Source organism: Onychomys torridus, chromosome 3 (assembly GCF_903995425.1).
Source record: "Onychomys torridus chromosome 3, mOncTor1.1, whole genome shotgun sequence".
NCBI classification, from domain to species: domain Eukaryota; kingdom Metazoa; phylum Chordata; class Mammalia; order Rodentia; family Cricetidae; genus Onychomys; species Onychomys torridus.
The window spans coordinates 64,354,446-64,377,189 of record NC_050445.1 but is presented as its reverse complement, the minus strand read 5'-3'; the positions used below and the strand labels follow the sequence as shown (position 1 = coordinate 64,377,189).

Genomic DNA, 22,744 nt, shown 5'->3' with positions numbered 1-22,744 from the left:
AAATATTTATGATTAAGTTAATAAAGGTATCTCAAACCTAATTTAGGATATTCTGGGTTTCCCTGATAAATGCATTGATTTTCTGAAGTAAATAAAGTGGACATGGTATATTTTCACTTGTTGGTAGCTTCTGAAATTAGAGTATGTGCAGTGAGAATTATGACCATTTTTTTAATCTAATAATCCAAACTCCTTGTTCAAGAAGTGAATTTTGGTTAAGGCAATTTATCCTTCATAAAGATTGGGACATTTTTGACATTTTTAGCTTCATTTTGTTTCCAGTCAGTTCTTTGTTGTCTCTTCATGGTATTATGATGTCTGTATTTTAAATTTTTATGTATTTGGCCTATATGTTCTTGGGACTACTCATCACCCTGGTATTTTACATGTATTCTTCAAATTGGATAGTTATTCTTGGTTAAGCACTGATTTTGCTGAATCCTTCTTTTCTGGTCTCCATCCTGGAAATAAGCTAATCTAATGTAACATATTTAAATTTAAGTTCCTCTTCTTTTTGGTTCTGGAATTTCCATGTAGTTCTTTGGTTCTAGGATTTCCATGTTTATTTTTAGTAATTTCAACTTGTCTGGTTACAATTTCTTGTCTTTTGATTCACTCACAACATTTAGCATGGTTATGTGACTACTACATAGTTCATTATTTTTAACATCTGGGTTAAATAACAGTTGATCTTAATTCTATTTTCTTTCTTGTAATCTGAGCAGGCCTAACACACATGGCAACTTTTCTGTCTCAGCCTCCTGAACGTTGGAATTACAGATGTGAGCCACCAACCTCAGTTGTACTTTCTCTTGACAGTAGGTCGTATGTTCTATAATCATTTTTTTAAAAAAATCTGGTAGCTTTGAACTACTTCTTGATATCATAAATATTGGAATGATGTAGACTCTCTGGGTTAGAGTCTAGATTCTGTTATATTCCTTTGAAGTTTTTTTATTTTGTTTGTTTGAATAGGTGCTTTACATAGCTAAACCCAAAGCACAAATTCCTAGTTGGACTGTTGGTATCTTGAATCTCAGTTGAGTTACTTCAATTTAATCATACTCTTGTATTTCTTTGAACATATACAGTCAGATGGGATCTAAACAAATACATATATTTATGTATAAAGAGAGAGAGCCTAAGCGCCTCACCTTTCTGAGAAGAATACCCTTTACTTTTAGGGCACCGTAATTGCCCTATATCTAATAATATGAAATACAGGAGCTACTCAGCCATAACCATTTTCTCTTAAATCAGACCCATAATCTATAACACTTTGTGATGATTATAATGGCTGACTAAGTATAAACCAAATTTTAAAGAAGCATTTTTTCCCCCACAAAACTCGTTTTACTGTTTAAGTAAAATAAAGTATATAGTAGTCCAGAGTAGGCTGCCCATAATAGGACCACATCATGGCATTATTCTCCTATGTCACCTCAGGAAATCCATCACAGATGTTTATTTCCAGTCTACTTGTCCGTGGGATATGGAAACAGGTAACCCCCATCTAGTTTAACTGTGGACTTTGCATTCCAGTCGGCTCTCTCAGTCATCTCTCCCTTGTTTATGTGTTCTGCCTTGCAGCAGCAGCCCTTGACTGGGCAGGAGCAGTCTTTTCCACCCAGGACTTTACAAACCCCAGTGTCTCGATGCTGAGGACTCTTTCAAGCTGACCTTTCTATAACATCATAGGGTGATGCTCTGTACTGTCTGGTCGCTCAATTGTTCTGGGCAAGTGATGGTTAGAAGAAAATCATGCCATTTTTGATCTTGGGACTCTTTTGCTACAAAAAAATTAATCTGATTGTTTCAGCTTTCGAGCTGCAAAGTGCTCGCTGGTTCCCAGTAAAAACCAATCTCCCCATATTGTCCCCTTTAGAGCCAGATAGAAAGTTCAGACAGATATTTCTTTCTAGAAAATGACAAGTATCCTGGCAGCTTTGTTCAGATGCAAAAAGAACAATGCTTTAAAAGCTTCTTCTTGACTCGACATGGAGATCATTAAACCAACAGATAGAACAAGAAAAGTGAAAATTTTGATATGGAAATGAAATGCTTAAATGACAGTGGGCAATTTTCACATCACTCAGTAAACTGAGGATCTATTCAGCCCTTATTTATGGCATGAGTTATTTTGAATTTAATTTGGAAAAAAAGCAAAATAGAAGAAAGTGAAGGAATAAGAATCTTATCTTGGGTAATACAGAAAAGAATAAACCTCTCAAAAATGTTGGAGGGAGAGAGTGACTACCTTGACAGAGAAGGAGGCACAGAGCCACAGAGATATACCACTGTTGAGTGGGATGCCCCATGTCCTTTCTTCCTTCACAACTCAATAAAAGATCATAGCGGAGTGGCACCACCACATTTGGTGCATACAAGATGAGGTGACCTCTCTCATCGAGAATGAATTTCTTATTTTTAATACATTCCTTTAGTCATTGGATAGCAAAAGTTTTGTGCCTCTTGAGTAATGACTCAGTGGCTTGAGGATAGGGACAGAGTGGGAAATATGTCCCTTCTCTGATTTAGTCTGCTGAGGAGAGAGAAATGTCATTGAAAATTAAGTTTTGTGCTTTTCTTTGAAGGAGACAAATGTCCATGTAATATTCAGAAATGGAAAGTGTGCTGGTGAATTAGCTTTTCTTGAATTTATGACTATGACTATACTGTTCACATTGTATTTCAATAAGTATCTGTAGATTGACAATGCCTGATAGCATTCCCTTTACAAAAGATATTTTCTTTTGCATTTTTCCTATTTATTTATTTACACTTTTTTTCTTCCTTGTCTCTATTTTTTATGGTGAGAGGGAACCTTGATTTAATACTATTTGGATTGCTGTTGTTTTTTTTTTTTTTGTTTGTTTTGTTTTGTTTTTTTTAAGAGAGATACTTCAAATCACTGCCTTAAAGTCATGTTAAATGCATGATTCTGCATATGACTTAATAGGATTGAGAACATGGTCATTAGGGTTTAGGTGCTGGCATGGCTGTCTCATTAGACAGGAGAACTTTACTTCCAAGAAAGATGGAGTTTGGGGAAAACAATTGAGTCTTCCTTGTTACCATCTGTTCCTTCTGTACTCAATTCTCTGACAATAGGGAAAAATGTCTTCTTTCCTCCTCCTTAAATGATGGGTTCTACTCTAACCAAACTAATAATGTTCTGGGTGGGAAAAGATTCCTAAGAAATTGGGCTTTCCTAAATATACTTGTGATGACTATCTCTTTGCAAGGTGAGAGAATACGAATTTCACCTTGCATTCTTCATACATAGATGGCAATAGCTTCAAGGTCAAGAAACATTTCAAATACACCTGTTTAAGAAAATTCCTGAAGCAATTTTGCTTCCCTAGATGGAGTGAGTGGTCCTATGCTGCTTGTTTATGGAGGGTTCGATTTAACCAATTCTCATTGGGAAGCAGTAACTATTTAAATAGAGAAAGTATCTGAAGAAAATCGTCTCATTTCTTTCTTCTGGGAGAAGGGTAGGCTGAGGGGTTTACAGGCCTGAGTTAACTTTTAGATTGTAATCATTTAATTTTAGCCTATACTATTTAAATGATTTGTTGAGAGATTTGAGTTTCCACATTTTCTCTCAGGGATGAAACAGGCATTTGGAATTGTGAAAGAACACATCATGACATCACTTATTTACCATGTAATTGAGCTGGTACTGGCAGCCCATTCTCATTTTGTGTAGCCTTAGACAAAAGGAAGTTTCATTTTTAGACACATAGAGAAATATATTCAGACTTGCATTCCTTTATTTTTCATGATAAAAACAGCCACATATCAAAAGAGGCCAAAATATCTCAGACTCTCACAAGTGTGGCTGCAAGATATAGTATGCTGTATGAGCCTGGGCTCATTCCGAGAGACAGTGGAGATGATGGCAGAAAGACATATTGTCACCTAATAGTATCACTTCTGTCCAGGCTGAGGACTAACATTTGAATCTTGAGTGTTCAGTAAACACTTAATTGATTGAATAAAATTGTTATAGTGTTCCATGGTTTTTCATTAGGAGATTTGCTCTTATATATCTAAACTAATGAGTTTGTTAGATTAGAAATGTACTACTGATGGGAGAAGCAGCTTTTTGTTTTTCATGTCACCGGGACAAACTTTTTTTCTTGTGTTCTAACACATGTGAGAGAACCAATCTCATTCCTGCACACTAGAGAAAAGCTTTCTGTTTATTTCTCTGGCTCTCTCATTGACATTTTCCCAGGAAGTCAGCAGCGCAATGGCCAAGCCAGCCCTCCAGACATCTGCTCACCAGCTTCAACAAAGGTTCTAGGCAATGGAGGAGCCACAGGATAGATACAGGATGATTTGGTAATGGTTAAGAACAGCTCAACTGGAAGAGTGCATTGGCATGTCTTCTGCTAAGACAGCCTATGAAAGTGAAAGCATTTAGCAAAGATAGCTAATGAGACTATTATGAGTAAGAAGTTGTGTAATAAATTCATTAGAAATGCCAAGCACAGAGATGCATGGACTGAGCTACAAAGTAACAGCTAAACAAAACCTTGTGAGTTTACACTATTAAGCTCTCAGGGATCATAAAAAAAAAAACAAAAACAAAAAACAAAACTTTGTTTCTTTTGGGTTCTAGGACAACTCCTTAAAACCAAGCAGAGTGTTTTTTGTTATTCCATGTGATGGATAAGTTTGTACCAGTTTCCACAGTTTAGTAGTAAACTTGGTAATGGGGTAGAGACTAGCTTTTTAGACTATTTCAAGATGATAACAAGGTCAGCAAGATCTCACAAACTGTGAGGTTCCTCTTTGCTAGTAACAGCAGGGGAGTGAGCTGAGCAGATGGGAGAAAATCTATTTGTGAGCATAAGTACTTCACAATGTGACTGAGCACTGATCCCAGGTCAGTGTGGCTGGTTATTCAATAACTGAAGGGCCACCCTTTAATGAGAAATGAAAAAGCCAAAACTCTGACAGTCCTGAGAGATGCTTAGTGCATCACTTCTATTTTGATAGGGTTGGCTTATTAATTAACCATACAATGCATGGCTAATTACAGAGAGTCACTGCAATGGATGAGACTTGTTTTTTTTTTTCAAGAACATAAGGAAATAACAGACAGTCAAGAGTATAGGAAAGAGGGATAGGATTGAATGAGATTGGGCTATCTTTGAATCCTATCCCCAAGTATTCATAACATGAAAGAAATTTGCCTTCATAGAACTTTATTTTCCTAACTTTAAAAATAGAGTAATATCCACTTCTCACTGGAGATGTTGTTAGCATTAAATTAAATGAGATTAATTTTATTTCAATCAGTTGAAATTTAAAAAGAAAAGTCATCAAGGAAACCCATTTGGTTACATAATTCTTCAGGTAAGACAGGACTTTGTGTCCATTAGCAGATGGCAGGGATTTTAAAGAAGAAACATAATGCTTTTCTGAATATATTCACATAGCAAGTGATTAACACTGTGGATTTCATTAGAAGCCAAATTAAGCTTCTTTCCCATGATATGCCACTGTTATGCAGGATGCATGCTCTGGGAAGATTTCACGCATTTTTGTCATTGGGTTGGCAGAGCTGTCAAATGCCAGATTTGAAAGATGAGGCTATCTACAGATGCTTGCATAATACAGTTAAGCAGAGAAACAAAAGTTAAAATATGCCCTGGCCAGTCCTGTGTGCTAGATGGCTTCAGTTTCTGCTTTCAGGTTCCCTCTCCTCCCCATTCCCACTGCCCTGGGCACATATACACATCTGTCTACATGAAGTAGGGCTTCCCTGATCTCCATTTTCTAGATTCAACTCAGTTAATGGGACCCTTACACAAACTAGTAGATGAGAATGAATTAGGAGAAAGCAAACCCCCACCCACACCACCCTTTGTGGTTTTGTCCCAGGCTGTGTCTGGAGACAGAAGTCCCGAGTTTCTGAAGGTCAATCCTCATCATACCACTCGACTGTCATTAGAGTCCATCTTTCCCTCGTTTGCACTCAGGGGTAAGAGTGGTGACAGTTCCCACTGCATTGTCCACATATGTGTATTATGATGAAACATATGCATCTGTCAATGTTTCAGAACAAAAATGATCAAATATTGGCAATTTCATATGCAATGTAATAATTACATCATTAAAACTGTTTTTTTCTGAATTGACTTTACAGCAACTGAACTTCAGCATCATGTGAATAGCAGCTAGCTCATATTTCTTTTCCCCCCATTGACTAAAGCGTAGCCACATTCAGAAACTATTATGAGGAGTACAATCTTAGAGAAAAGGAAAGAATGTTAAAGACAAGTGTGAATTATTGTGAACAACCCTGGGGAAAATTGTGGTAAAAGGAATTCATGGTAGTTGCTGGCAATAGAGACAAATGACTTGAATTCTTATCAATAATGCACAGGATGATGGTGCTCACAGCATGTGTTTCATGAATGTCTGTCTGGTTGACCTTAGGTTTTGTATTTATGTCCATATGGATCTTTTCCAAGCATGTAGATGTAGAACTTGACCGTATCTGTGTGATTCATATTAGTAAAGGCATAAGTGCTTACAGCTGAGGTGACTGCAAGAGCCCATACTGGCAGCATAACAATGAAATAATTACTATCTTGGCCCGTGTATAGCAATCAGTGGCATACTGGGTTTACTAAGAAGTGCTGGTATAGTGTGCCTAGTATCATTTGTATTCCCAAGCTCAGTATTCTTACCATAGATGTTAAGAAATCATTAACATTGATCAATCACTGGGTAGTCATAAAACATATGATTTGTTACATAATTATTTACGTATGTTTCAATGATTCCCACCCCTTTAACTTGTAACAATAACTTTCACGAATCACTAATAGGCTTGCTTAAAATGAAACTCAACTATAGAACTAAATATGATTATACTTTAAACAACTGATTAAATCAACCATTAGCATCATTTTCAATATGTATAGGTACTGTGTTTTTTACAATAAAATTAAAATCAAAGGCTGTAGTGCTTACCGGATCCCGTCGCACCAGATCGCCATTGGGCACGACCTCAACCAGGTGGATGATGATAACGATAGAGTTCAGAATGTAAGTAACAAACATATTCTTGTGCAGCGTCACCCTTTGGCACCTAAGGGTCCTGGGAGAAAAACAATATGAAAGCATTAGAGGTTGTAAAAATGCTGAAACTTTTGGGATGAGAATGTTCATTAATTCAGGTTTTCAGAGGAAAGCCTTAAAATCCAGTTTTCAGTGGCATTTCATGACTTTCTTTTCTCAAAGTGGCTTCCTATAGCAGTTGGAAGACTGAGTGGGAAAATTCCTTGTAATGATAATAAATGCTATAGAGTTAATTAAGAGAAAGATTGTCAGTGAAGAAACAATGAGGGTTTGGTATGTGCTCCCAATCCAAAGTCTACTGCCCACTGCTGTGAGCAAGCAGGACATCAGCAAAAGAAGGGAGAGTGTGTGGTCACAAGTGCTGTGACAGGGTACAGGATCCATGTCCTGAAGCCACTCCAGTGCTGCCCACCACCCCTCTTCTGTCATTTCCTGTTGGTGGGGCTCAGACACCAGTAAAGAATTCTACATGAGATCAGATTCGCTCTCGTGGAGAGGCCAGCTACGCTTTGGGTCTGAGGAGATTGACAGCTGCCGCTCCTGCTTGGAATAATCTTTCCTACTTTGTGTGCACTAAGCAAGTTTCTGGGTTTCCCCTCTTCTTCATTAATTTGTATGTATGAGCAAATGTTGATGATGAAAATAGGAGATTACAAATCACTTGTATGTGTTTCTCCTTCCTAGGTTTAAGTTTCTGTTTGGTAGGCTCCGGGAATTGGGAGGCAGTGCACCATATTCAGTTATCCCCTGGTGCTATGTGAAGGTATGGCAAGAATCATTTTCCTTTGGGACTGAGTTGGGAATTATTTCACTTTGTCCATGTACTGACTTTATAGACATTCATCTTGAGTGGCTTAATATAGAAATGATGGTTCCAAGGGCATTCTTAGTTTCTTTTTTCATTTGACTCCCACACATCTAAACCACCCATGAAACGAGGACTCAAAGTATGGTCTCTGCCACTTATCCTTGAGCCATGGCTACATTTATTATTTATTATTTTTGTGTGATTAGAGTTTTGTCATTCTTTCACTTTTCTTGTGATTTTATTAGAAAAGAACTCAAAGGTGGACTTTTAGCATCATGTTTTTTAATGAAAGCTGTTGTGAGTCATGATGATTTATTTATTTACTGTGGTAAAGAGCAATTGAGAAATGAAGAGACATTCCAAAATTTATTGTGTGTTGTGATTACTCTGCTGTGTTCTCATCATTATAATTGAAGATACTATTCTAATTCTAGTAATTAATTCTCCATGTCTTGTTTCTTTAACAGTCCTTCTTCTGATAAACCTCTTATTGAAGGAGCTTATTGATGATTTGTTTATGTCATTTACTAATCACTAAAAATTGCTTAGGTGTAATATTTAATAAATATAAGAATTGTGAGTATGATAGAGATGAAAATTTAGAAAGGACCCAGGAAATGTAACTTGCTAAGGATGTGCTTACAGGTGACTATTCTACCCTTGGGTTAGTTATCTTTAGTATTATCAAGGTAATATTTTAATAAAATTCAAATTAGTATTCTATTATTCTATCTACGAGTCACTATATATTTATTTACATGTAACATACTTTAAGTATGGAGGATTATTTGGATTTGGAACTCATTACATAGGTAATACAACCAAGTATATAGATTCAACTTCAGATTAAACCCTTAACAGGAATTTTATTCCCAAGGATCTTAGAAAGTTATTATCCTGAACAACAACTAACAGAGTCAATGAAGTGACACTGGGTAATGAACTGAATTCTTTCAGCAGTTTTCTTTAACCGTACTTGAATGAATCAAAGTCACAGAGAGACTCAGGATTCACCCCTCCTTCTCCAGGAGATGCTCTCATGGCTTCACCAGCCCCACTCATGTTCTAGTTAAATCCACTATCATACAACTCATAACTAGGCAGCTGCATTTGAACTTGAGGATATGTGAGTCAAAGAAAATGGGGGATACATTCTTGTCAGTCCATGATGGAACTTTTACTGTGGCAAAGAAACTTTTACTGTATGACCACAGGGTCCTTATGGGTTTGCAGAATTAATATGGGAAGGAGGCACATTGCCTGTGAAGGTGATAAGCATAGATCTTACTCTCTTTAAAGTTCAAAGCATATTTAGCTAATTTTAATTTTCTTGCTAATTCATCATGCCCAATGGTGCATGTTGCTACAATCCTCACAACCCTACTCTTTCAAGAGTTACTGTTATTTATGTAAACTGAAAATAAGACAATAATAATAATAATATAATAATAATAATAATAATAATAATAATAATGTAAATGGAGGATGGCGCTTCAAGAACTTTTCTTATGATATTGTTTTGCTGGGAACAAAGACACAAAATAAAGCTGACACTAGAATAAAAAAGGAAGTGATATTTTAAATGTACTTACTTGAAATACAGGAAGATCCCCATGGAAGCAACCAAAGCAGCAATCGACAGAGAGTGCCCCACAAGAGCCAGGTAGTACAGGACATATGCATTCTGGAGCAGAAAGAGTTGGAAAAACATCTAAGTCGATGAACTGTGACTACAGAAAGCAACAGTAGTTTCTATTTCTAAATGTAAGTATAAATCAACAAAGGTTTACCCCTTAAATGTATCTTAAAGTTATAACAAATATTTCAGAGGATAAAATTATTTTTTCTATATTAAAGGTGTACATAGAAACAAACTGAGCCACTTTTCAAGACCAAAATTCCTTGAGATAAATATCATTCAAAATATTGAAGAAGTGATTTTAAATGAATTAAAAGTTGACATCCCTAATCTTAGTAAGCAATCAAGGCAGATTTTCAGTCTTGGATCCTGTTATCAGCAACAGGTATGTCTAATTCACTGAAGTGAGATGAATAATCCTTCTAGAATCTTCTGAATCCTGACATTTAGAACGACACTTAGAGAGATTAGGAAGGTTTGTGGCAGGGTTTTTCACTTTTATTTAACTCAAAATTCAAGGAGATGTACCTTTGTATATCAATTTAAATAAAATTTAAAATTCTCATTAGTATTTTCTTAGCCAAAGAAGCCAACCTTCTCCTTGAAAGCAATTTGCCAATACTATTATTTTAAAATGACAATTAACTTATTTCTGTTTTTGTGCTGTTATGTTAGTTGACTCAAAAGAATATCTTCCTTAGTTAATACATAACATTGGTTTATTTTTTCATACCTGGTGCCTGAAGGAAAGTATTTCTTCTTATGTGTGACCAGAGTGCTTAAGGTCAAACACAGCAACACTGAGAGTAGTTTATTTAGATTGGCATTGCTCCTCACACCCTAATTAACAGTTATACTTTTCTATAGGAACCTAATTAGCATGCACTCATGAAATTCCTTACATGGTGACATTACTTCCATCAGACTTCATCAAGTGACTAGTTCTCCATTAGGGTATAGACATATATCTATGATGTGGAATAGCTAAGCAATTTGTAAAGGGGCCATAGGCTTTGGTGACCTCATCTGATCTTGAAGGTGGCTCACTAGTTAACTGGACCCTTCAGAGATTCTCTTTATAGCTAAATATTGATGCTATTTCTCCCAGCTCTCAAAGGTAAAGGATTACTAAATCTGAGGGTAGATTTAGTAATATTTTCAGATTTTTAATGTGGCTAAGGGCAAAATAGAATGTGTTTCTCTCCTCAATGGACTTAAATAGACATTTTAACACCAAGATATTATTAAAAGTATTTCATAGCCTGTAAGGCATGAGTATTAACGAATCTAGTGACACCTCTGGAACTGCCCTTGCTGTATCGGTGGGTTGATGGGAAGCTCCACCATATCCAATTGTAAAATTTAGGTCCATATCTGACATGTGTGTTAAGAGAATATAAGTTTAGCCTGTTGCTTTCCGAAAATTGGAGGCTCTGGAATGCTCTCAAGGTGAGAAAGATGTTAGTGAGTTCCTTAAAATGCTCCCTAACTTCTGGCACCAGGGAAATCCAATCATCTGTTCTGTGTATAGCATTATTGTTGTCATAACTGGCCTGATTCCCCATTCAAGCAGAAGTATTGACAGATACTGAGTACCAACAAGAAGGTAAATTCTAGTTTCTCTAGTGTCCTTCAGAAATCCTATTTCCATATATAGAAATCTGGTGGGTTTTTTGTTTGTTTCCTTGTTTGTTTTTATGGCTTTTGGTAGCAGATATTTCATAGTTTTACATCCATTTCAATGTACAAACAATGGCATTCTCATCTAATACTGAAATTCTAAAGAAAACTTACGTTCAGTTTCTCAGTAGTGAAAGCATTACACAGAGTATAGTTGGACCAGGTTCGGTTGCTGTCAGGGTGTCTAAACCATTCTCCATTTTCATCACAGTATTTTGAAACCATTTCTATTAATGGGACAGAATGGTGGTGCATTAGTATCTCAAATCCCAAGAAGAAAACTAAAGCTTACAGCCATTCCTAAGAGTGAATCACATTGTCAAATGTGAATATAGAGATAACATGGACCATCTTGCCACTTTGACTTTTGATGTGATAGAGTGAGTCCAAGTGCAGGGCATCATACGCCTCATTGGTAAATGTTCCTGTTTACACTTTAGCATATTCCTGTGCACTACATCCTCTTCAGAATTCCAATACTGAATTTACTCTTTCACTGTTTGTTTTTGTGTGGTGTACGTATGTGCATATGTTCCTGTGTGTGTGTGTGTGTGTGTGTGTGTGTGTGTGTGTGTGTGTGAAGGTCAGAGGTAGATGTGTTAGGGATTTTCCCCAATTGTTCTCCATCTTATGCTTTGAGAAAGGATCCACCAATGAACCTGAGCTCACCAATATGGATAACCTGAATGGACCCTTCTGTTGCTGCCTTCCCGGCACTGGGATTTAAAGGTGTGCCTCTGTGCACAGATTTGAATGTGGAACAAACTCACATCTTCCTGCTTTCACAAACTTGTTGACTGAGATTCCTCAGCCTACCCCCAATGAAACTTCTGACTTTTTACTTGGGTATTTTTGTGATACTAAGATATAGCCCTATGTCAACAATAAAATCATTAAAACATTGAAATGTGTTGTAGACAGATTTATTGAATATCTGTTTTTCTTTAGAAGTGAATTTGTCTCTTAGCTAATATGTCTCCATCTAAAAACTAGACCAAAAAGATGGATCTATGGCTGGAATCTCCACTTTGCTTATCAAAACCTTGCCTTTAAGTCAATATTTATAGCTATTTTGGCAAGAGCCCATTGCTACTGTTGAGCTGGCCCACTAGCCTCATGCAGAACAGCTTTTCTGTTCCAGTCAAGTCACCTTAAATGAAGTTGCAGATCAAGACAAATGAAGCATCATGTGTTGGGCAGAGATAATAAGGGCCCGAAGGATTCTCGTCATGCAGCATTTTGGTTCCAGTTTACAGGAATGCAGCTCAGAGTTAGGGCACTGGAAAGAGCCCTTTCTTCATATACCATCCTTTAAAATGAGATTCCTAGAATTGTCGGCCTACACTGGTTTTTATTTTGTTTCACATTCATTTTAGAAGTAGCCCCTGTAATTATACTTTGATTATATCTATTATTCTGACTTCAGTGATAAGTGAGATCTTCCCTTAAGGAAAGCCCCCAAAATGTTTTCCAGATCTTGTCTCAGGGAAGGGCTCCTCTTTGTTTTTAGGGAGATTCAGAGGCACTTAGTTACCTTTGGTGGGATCAAAATCATTTGACTCATATATCATCTTTTTCTAGAGATTGACATGTTGTGTCTAGCTTATGCCATTTAGTTGTATCATCAGGACCTCTTTTATAACTAAGGTTTCTATATCCTTTCCAGTGTCTTCTATATTTAATTCAATGGGACAGATCTTTCTTTTTCCAGGGTGGCTGGATATGATTTTCCTGGCTCTGATCACACAGATTCTGTAGTTGAGTGGCTGTCACCACTAACCTTTTGGTGCCTGCCTTACCAGGTTCATCTGATGTGTGCTGCTTCTAAGGCACAGCTGTTCAGTACATTTATTTGAGCCTTCCAAACCCTCATCACCTCTGTTCCTGGATTTTTTCATCTTTTATTAGATTCAATTTACCCAATCCCATTGTCTACTCACATCTTTCTGCCTAGTTTCTGGATTGAGGCTGGGACATACTACCCATATGCTACTTCACTACTTATAAGTATTAATCATGGAACTACCTCAATTCCAGACCCCTACATTTGGATACATGAAAATCCTAAAATAAGTGACATCAGCCCTTTAATATCTCATGTCACTTAGAAACTTGTCCTCTGAGACCATTATTCTGCTTGAGCATTCTATGTTGGCATCTAACAATACATATGTTAACAGGATCAAGGCCTGAAAAAGCAACTTGTCTTCTCCTAAAACTTATGAATGTACAACTTATGCAAGTCTGCATGAAGATTAAGAAATATTTAATTCTAAGTAGAGAAGTCTCAACATCATGTGTTGAGGTGGAGTCGCTTGTGGTTTTGTGTTACATACTCAAAGGATAAAAGGAGATCATAAGTATGGAAAACACTTTACAATGTGAAAAGTGATGTTCCAAGTGAAACACGGCTGTGTGTGTAACTTCCAGAGCTCAAATGGACATGGTTCCACCTGTCCACTTAACAAGTTGTTTATTTGTTTTTTTTTTTGTTTATTTGTTTTTTTTTTTAATTCGGAACGAAAACAGAAAATGAAACTGAAGGCCTAACCTGCTGTGTCAAAGTCCGGGAAGTAGTCTGGGCAGTGCTGATAGGCTGTGACTCCGGCTGGCGTGTCATCCCAGCACAGCCATCCATCCCAGGTACGGTTGCAATATGGGCCTGGGAATTCAGATAGAAGTTGACTGAACTATAAGACTGCTTTGCTTATCTGAGGATATCTCAGAAGGCTGATCCTACTGCTACAATTAGACTAATCAGACTTCAAATGAGCATTCATATTTTGGAAACCAACTTTCAAATGCTTTTAATGTATCTGTGAAAGAATATCTCACTGGATGAGAGGCAGGGTTCTTGCTTTGCTTTGTAAGAGGTTCGGAAGTTCGGCCTCCCATAAAGCAAGCAGCCCCAAATACTGTTTCTATTTATTTAATCATGAAGGGAATCTAAAGTGTCACTCAGAAATTAATCAAATGGGCTCTGAGGTATGTTTATAAGTTTTTACTTATAAAAGTTTTACCTTTTGAAAAGTATTCAACCAAGAAGTTGAATTTAATTTGTAACATGTAAGGCAAGGCCCATTCTACTTCCGTTACCCACATAACAATTTGAAGAAAAATTTAGTGAAGGCATTATTTATCAAAATTCATGACACAAATGAATTCCTCAAAAATCTGAAATCAATTGACATAAAGGTGAGGATATTTCTTAATTTAATAAAGCATATCAGTATGATGCATCCAATAAACCTTTTGTCTAGTCATTACTTAATGCAGACTCTGTGTGTTAGGAGAGTATATTTAATCATTTCCCTCTTGCTAAGTAGCTTTGTCTTAGAATGTTCAAGGTTATACAAAAGTCTTAATTGAATCTTTTCAAGAGTCCCAGAGACATGGAAGAGAATTGAAAAAGCCATATTAGAGCTTGGTGGGCAACACCCCTCCCTTTTATTTTTCTCTGCCACTTCTATAGCCAGTAGACTATGCCTAGCCCCGAAAATATTTGGGTTGTTACAAAAATTACTTTAAAGGACATAGATTAACAATGATTGCTGTGGCAACTCTTATCCCCCTCTTAGTCCCCATGGAACTGGGGGTGGGGTAGCAAGAGAGAAGAAATAGCAGAGATTGTCCATGAATTGACGTTGAAGGAAAGATATGCCTAATTAATCCAAACAAGACAGGGTTTGCACAGGTTCTGCCTCAGGCAGATTCTCTCTCTGCTCATCTGCTTTCCATTTTCCTGCCATCATTCAGTCCTGTATTGTTCCTGCTTATTAGGTGTGAATCCTGAGTTATTGTGGTAATTTTGTCAGAAGGCCAAATGTCAGCCAAAATGATGTTAGATGAAGCAGGGGAAAAGCATCATATCTGCTGCACAAAATGCGCAAGTACACCATGATGTGAGAACTGTGGATCTATTCCATTTTAGCTCTCTATCACTATATATCTTAGGATGACACAGTCTGAAGTGATGTTTCACACAAAGGTCCACATGACTTCTCTTACCTTCTCCATCATAAGGGGGCAACTCCTGGATCCTGTCATAGCAACCGTACTGGGCGTTCAGCAGCTTCTTGCGTCCAACCAAGTACAGAAATGGCTGGTGATCATGGGTGGGCTCACTGTCGTTGGAAGGAGCCTGAAGAACTGGAGTTGGGGTCTGTATAAAAGGCAAAATCATTACTTACAAGTAGGTCATAAATTAACACATAAATAAATGTGATGATTTTAAAGGTATGAAAACATTTTTCATTTTATAGGCAACATTTATGCAAGATTCCAATAAAATATTCTATACTAAAATGATCACATTTCACATTCACATTTTAACCATTTATATTTGTAATAATACCCATTTGCTATTGAGAATGTAGAACAACCATACACACTCACACACATCTTGATCATCTATTGTTTTAGTTTTATTGTCTTTAGAAAGTTTATACATAAGCAAAGCAAATAATTTGATTTCCAAAATGTCTCCATTTTAAGTCAACATTTCCATCTTTGGAAATTTTTTTTTTTTTGTCTTTTGAGACAGGTAGTTTTGGTGCCTGTCCTGGATCTCGCTCTATAGCCCAGGCTGGCCTTGAACTCACAGAGATCCACCTGGCTCCACCTCCCGAGCGCCACTACTGCCAGGCTCATTTTTGGAAATCTTAAGAATCATGGCTCACATACAAAAAATAGAAATTGTGAAATAAATATGCTTCTTTAGTTAATATTTTCAGCTAAGTTTTGCTCAGGTATGGATTGTATGCTCTGACAAAATTTGCCTCGTTTATCCCTCAGAACAAACAAAATAATTGATGTTAAGCTCTTCATATTGGTTCCATTAGCACTTGACCTGCACATAGTAATTCATTTTCAATGAGGAAAGCAAATGCAATTCTTAAATATTTATATTGGTGCATCAGTTTTCAGAACAAGTTGCCATTATTTTCCCATTTAATTACTGTCATAGGTCTTGGCTTCTTATAAGTTGTGTGTTTGTCCACGTGTGTATGTGTGTGATTGTTTACCGAAACTGACAAGCCAAACGTTACTGAGGAACCAGTGCTGAAGCAAACAGATGTGAATCCTGCTCCCATGGAGCTTACAGTCTAGAAACACAAGCACTATGCATGTTCCTGACACCAGACACTGAGAACAATAATCTCCCATCAGGACATTCTCAGATATCCCATTGGGAGTTAGAACATGTTTTTTGTTCAGCTTAAAAGGTTTTTTGAAGGGTTTCCTTATTTTTGTTTGCTTTTTGTATCTTATTTGCTCACACGTGTATAAATGTATGTGAGTGTATTTAAAAATGCAAACTAATATGACTAACCCACCAAAGAAGGTAGGATTACTGTCCCGTGCAAGAGAGATGTTCAGTTGATATGTTTAATTGTGAGACATCTTCTCATTGTCTTCTATTTAAATTAGAAGCCTGAATTTCATATTTATGGATATGTATTTTATACTAGAAATTTTAGACATTAGGAGTTACTTTTTCTTACGTATGGGTCTTTCCAAAACCACATTCTGAACTCTGTCCTTTTATGTTTGGCAGCTCATTAAGAAGTGTTCTTGCATTAATTGGAAATTCATGGGAGCCTAGGGGGAATATTATGTGTTAAGGATGCTAAACAGAAAAACTCTACACTTGTGTTTTCAGTGACATCTTTATTAGGTTTCACACATTGTAACATCAGTAGGAGTGGGAATAACATGTGAGTGAGAGTAGGCATGGTTCTGCTGATTGGAGGAGCTTCATACTTACCATTCTTGCAATATTGAAACAAACCCCAGTGAACTGGGTTTGGAGCTTGGTTCAATAGAGATTGTTTCAACACTGAAAGAATGAAAAATCGGAACCTCTGTTGTCAGATGAGCCACAGCATTCTGGGCCTGCTCCTGGTCTGGTCCTTGCTTGAACATTGAAGGTAAGATGTTCCCAGTGGTTCCTGAATCTCTCAATGACTTTCTTCCTAAAATTACATACACCTTGGGGTACTCCATTTACAGATGGATGGAGGATGGATAGATAGGCAGATAGAAATATGTAAATGCAGATAGAAATATATAATATATTTCTAATCATGAAATTAGTACTGCTTAAAAACAACATATATTTAAAACTTTTACATTGTTAAATAAACTTTTCTAATAATTATATGCAAATAAATTTGCTAATGAGATAATATTATTTTCAACAATAAAAAAGGAAAAGTAAAGCCGGCAGTGATATCATGAGACAATCAAGCAACATGGAAGATGTCACAAAATTCTACTAATTTTAAGTATTGTGTTTATGCTATGAGCGATTCAACAAATATATGATACCATGCTAATATAAAGGTGGCAATGGGACATGAGTATGTTACATGAAAACCAACCAACCTACCTACCTACCTACCTGCCTACCTACCTACCTACCTACCTACCTACCTACCTACATCTTAATTGTTGTTCCATGTAGCAGTTTAGCTACCATATATGTGGTGTCATTTTGGAAGACTGTAGAAAGTGGCATCACACATATGACAACCAAGCTGCCACAGCAGCAGTTGGCAGGTGAGGCATCACAAGTTCTTTTTTTTTTTTTTTTCTTCAGTAAAATACTCTAAATATCTCTCATATGCCAGGTCCTGTTGTAGGTCCTGAAAACTCAGCGGTGAACTTGCTAGCATGGTTTCTGCCCTCCAGGAGTGTATATTCTAGGTTTAATTCATAACAAACATGAAGGACAGAAGAAAATAATCTCAAATGAAATGAATATATGCTAAGGTAACTCCTACTTTGATAGGAGACAATATGTCTTTCTTCTGTTTGGTTCCAGCTCACTGGATCCATGGTACTGTCCTGCAGACAGCGCTGCTTGTGATTGTCTCAGGCACAACTGCTCACAAAGGAGTATGTGTTCATCAACTTTCTTAAACATTCAATGAGAGGAAAGTGTTAAATAACCTACTTTGGTCATTACTCACTGTAAGGTGTCAAATGATCCCACTGTAACCCATACATTAAAACAATTGAAGTAAAATAATGGTGAGAAAGAATATTAGCTAGATTTAGGAACAGGCATGGTTAATAAGCTTTCCAGGTCACTGTCCTTAGCACTGAAAGTATAGGTTACAATTATTTGTGTTTTTAGTTATACTTTTCAAATTAACTAAGGAGAAGTGATAGTGAAGTATTCACCCCATTTTCCTACTATGATCCGATGTCTGGTTGGTGTCCTATGTATTTTCTGGGGGAATACAACTTAGTAGACAAATGATAACAAAAATCAAAATATTTCTAGAAGAATCTTGTTTCTTTTTCTGTGTTTTCCTCAGTGTTGTCCATGTTGTCACCACCAGCATGGTTTAAGTGTTCACCATGTCCCCACCACTGTCCTAAACCCACAGGGAGTGGCCATCAGTGTGTGATTAATGTACGTGAGACCACAAGAAGGAGGTGGCCCAAAGACAAAAAAAAAATTACTTTAAGGACAAATAGAGAAATGGGTTGGTAGAATTTAATAAATATACTGGGGGTGTTTTTTCACATCAATATGTTATATAAAATTGATGGTTTGGGCTTATTAAGAGCATTTTACTTCAATTTTTCTGAAATATATCAATGTAAAATAAGCTGTTTTGAAAAAAAATTGGTGTGTCAAATTTTATGTGATGGAAAAGTCCTCCAAAAGAAATATATAATTAATATAAAGAACACAATTTTTTCTGTTATAGTAGAGACCATGGAGCCATTTGTATACCCTATTCAAACATGTTTGGTAGAAAAGAGATGTCTATAAACTGTGGTTATTAAAGCCTATAACTCATGTAAATACATGCATTTTCTTTTCAATATTATAAAATACATTAGCAAAAGCTTTTAATAAAATTGACCTGTGTTGGCTTTGTAACATACTAAAATGATCTGTATCCTAATTTATCTTACTAATCTTTAGTAGTTTTTTAAAATCATGCGTCCTAAGTCCTTCCAGAGAGGGGAAGAATATTATCAAAATATATTTAAATTTTAAAATTGCTTTAAATAATAAAAAATATTTAAAAAATAAAATCATGCCCAATATTATGTGTTTTAGGGCACAAAGTTAAGAGGTGTTTATGTATATTCTATCAGGATTTAACTTGAGGAATGAAAAATAACAGTATTATTTATGATCAATAAATACCATACTTCTACATTTATAAATGTTATGTAAAGGTTAGGCATTTATACGCAAAATAAAACTGTCTACCTATACAACATTTTCACTGAGGTATTTTGTTTAGATTTATGATATGAAGTAACCTGAATTTCCAAATATTGGGTCAATTCTATAAAATTATATTTTGTTAAAGAAATTTTCACAGTTTAAAATCATATGCCAGTTTGTCAGAATAAACTAAGAGGTACAAATGACTGCTAGACATTCCCATAAACATTTACTTGGACTATGAACGTTCCCTTTCAAATTAGATTAATATCTACAGTAACTTTTTTTCTTTACTTATACAGGTGAAGAAATTTAGGTGGACTTGCAAACCTGCCACTGCATGGTAGAGAATGAATAAATGATGTCCTGGAACCCATTGCAATCCTTGCTTGGGTATATAGTGTGAGGTTTTAAATGATATGTATTGACAGCTAGGATTCAGTTTGGTGATAGAGCAATGATTCAGACATCCCTTTTTGCTCATCTCCCGTTTACACACTACTGAAGGTGATATAATAGTGTGTTGATGCAAATAGATGCTGATAGTGCCTCCTAAAGCAATTATGCTTTTAACTAGCTAAATCTTTATGAATAATGAAGCATGAAGTTATGTAACATGAACCTGATATTAAAAAAAAAAACTGCAGAAGAGTTAGTGCCAATGGCTCAAGTATTGAAGATTCTTAGTTTTGAACAGAGATATGTCAGAAATCAATCCCTAGACTGGTGGAATTTAGATGTTTTAAAAGTATAGGAAGAGTCCAGAAGCCATGTTTCAAACCCACATTTCAAAAACACGCAAAAAAGAAATCCTTATCCAGAAAATGTTCAACTTTCTGTACTACAGAGATGAATCAAATTATTACTAACTTTTCCAAACAAATGGAAGTCAATTGTCTAGATAAACTACGACAATAGTTAAAATGAGCAAAAGTTCAAAGGAAAGACTTGTCAACAAAAAATGTGAAGAAAAATGACAGCTTGAAGAAGCTCAGTTTTGGTTCCTTTGTCAGTTCACCCACACTCAGACACTCCTCCCTGCTCTGCATGCTTATTAACATGGAGTAGGATAATTGTCTCCACTTACGATCAGAAGCAGGAACATCAGTGTGAACTTGTTCAGCAAATGGAACCTCATCTTCGGTTTGCGAAGATTGCCCCTTCTCCTGGAAAAATATAAAAGTAACAAAGATTTAATATAATATAGCTCTGGTATCTGTATATTGTTCCCTCTCCAAACACATGACTATTATGCCTGTGACATACTTGCAGGTACATGTTGCATTGTCCCTTCTGTTAACTAGATTGTTGTCCTTAAGGCACTATTAAAATTTTCTGATCATATCTATTAACATTTTTTGGTCAGCTAAAATGAGATCTCCTGGCTTTAAAAGGTTTTAAGTTGAATAAAATAGTTTAATACAGGTTATTAGAAAGAAGAAAATATATGTATTTGAACAGGGTGGTGAGGAGCCAAGTGAAATATGTATGAATAATATAATGAGGTCATACAATTTAGATTATCAAGAAGTATATAGGTACAATTTAACACTAACTTTAAAATTAGTATAATTTATTATTATTTCTCAAGTTTAGCAAGCCATGTTTACTATGCTATAAAACAACAAGAGGAAATAACACCTACTAGAATGTTTATCAGATATTCATATCAGCCCATTAAAACCTATTTTCACTATGACAATTTCAGTATTTCTTATTACTGATCTGAAAGGCTAAGTATTACAGTTGATATATACATAAAACATTGCAGAATAAATTTCTTCCACAGCAAAGAATGAGTACATCACTCAAGAGCTCATTGCTCCTGCTCAAGAGTCCAACCGTCAGAGCACACTGCTCTGTCACAAATATCCTACAGATTCTCCTGGACTTGCAGATATAATTATACATAGAAAGAGGATGATAAAGAGGTGAAAATTTAAATACATGCCACATTTTCACCATTAGAATCTGAGTAGGAACTGTATTTTGATTAGGGGTAAGAGATTATGATTACATCTTAAATGGTATAATTACCTCTGACACTATATCCATTGTTTTGCTTAAATTGGAATCTATAAACTGTGTGTCACTCATTTGCCTCTAAAAGAGTGAATTCTACTGAACTTACATATTGGTGCAACAACAAATGAAGACTACAGAGTTTCATTTTGAAATGCCACCTTATATTTTGACTATTATTCATTAGTATTGACTGTTTTCAAATCCACTCAGTAAATCAGACACAAACATATATGCTTATATGCTAAGGTATTATAAGGAATGTGGGTGAGTTGGGTGAGATACAGTTCCTTTTAGGGAGTTGAGCACTTAGGGGAATTAGAGAGTCTATATGCATTATAAACTAAGATGTGGATAATAACTAAAATATAGACTGGGTTAAGCATTCACCAACACTGTGAAAATACAGATTGAGGTAATTTCTGATTAAGAGGACCAGAGTAGGGCTTATATTTTGACATACAACAGAAAATCTAAATAGGATTGTGGAAATCAAAGACCTACTAGGAAGGGAAAATAAAAACAAGATGTGGAGGTAAGAAAGAGGCTAATTGAAGAATATTAGGTTGAAGAGTCTAGTTTAGCTGGAACATAAGGCCTCTTGGATGTTGGAAACAAGTCTAGAGAAGCAGGCTTTTGAGTATGTAGGAAACTTATTAACTAAACCACCATTGTCATTTTGCATATGTGCCATATAACCTGACAGTTTTACTTGATGCTAGACCCATTCAGACAATTGCTGTTTAATGTATTTATGTATGTCTGGCACCTCTCCTAATCATTTAAATGTGATTATTCCTATTATTTATAATTATGTTCTAACAAAATAAAAGAAACACAGAACTGTGAATTTTTAAAACATCTTCGCCACACCACCATATTACTAAGTTAGAATTGCTATTTTCCTCCTCACCCTTTTGTATTTTCCACACCTGAGACTTGTTTGATTATCCATAAATTAAATGAAAAAACCCAGGATCAATCTAAACTTTCTTCTTCTTGCTGTTATTTAGTGACCCATTTTCCAGAAATTTAAACCACTTGAAAAAAATGATTTTTTTTTTAAATTTTTGCCTGATTGGTCAAATATTTCAAAGATTTTGTAAAATTAACTGGATTGCCTTAGCAACCTGAGAGATTAAGTGAGATTAATGGCATCGGGAGGCTGGTCAAGTTGGCTCTCTAAACATCAAACATGGTGATGTGAATAGTTTTTACCATCAGCCATTCCCCCCATGATCCAAACAGCTAATATTTGAAGTTCTAATCTGAGGGCCTTTGATCTAAAGCAACA

At 35.9% G+C, this 22,744-nt stretch overlaps 1 protein-coding gene across 1 annotated transcript in view; it reads right to left on the bottom strand.

Annotated features, from left to right (window-relative positions):
* Positions 1–22,744, bottom strand: part of Calcr (calcitonin receptor) — a 79,760-nt gene that overhangs the window by 13,986 nt on the left and 43,030 nt on the right. The window contains exons 3-9 of the mRNA XM_036182166.1: positions 20,516–20,594; positions 15,240–15,393; positions 13,783–13,893; positions 11,346–11,458; positions 9,505–9,596; positions 6,997–7,123; positions 5,952–6,062 (exon numbers count right to left, since the gene is read on the bottom strand). Of these exons, the coding sequence (XP_036038059.1) occupies positions 5,952–6,062; positions 6,997–7,123; positions 9,505–9,596; positions 11,346–11,458; positions 13,783–13,893; positions 15,240–15,393; positions 20,516–20,594 (787 nt within the window). The remainder of the gene's footprint in view (positions 1–5,951; positions 6,063–6,996; positions 7,124–9,504; positions 9,597–11,345; positions 11,459–13,782; positions 13,894–15,239; positions 15,394–20,515; positions 20,595–22,744) is intronic.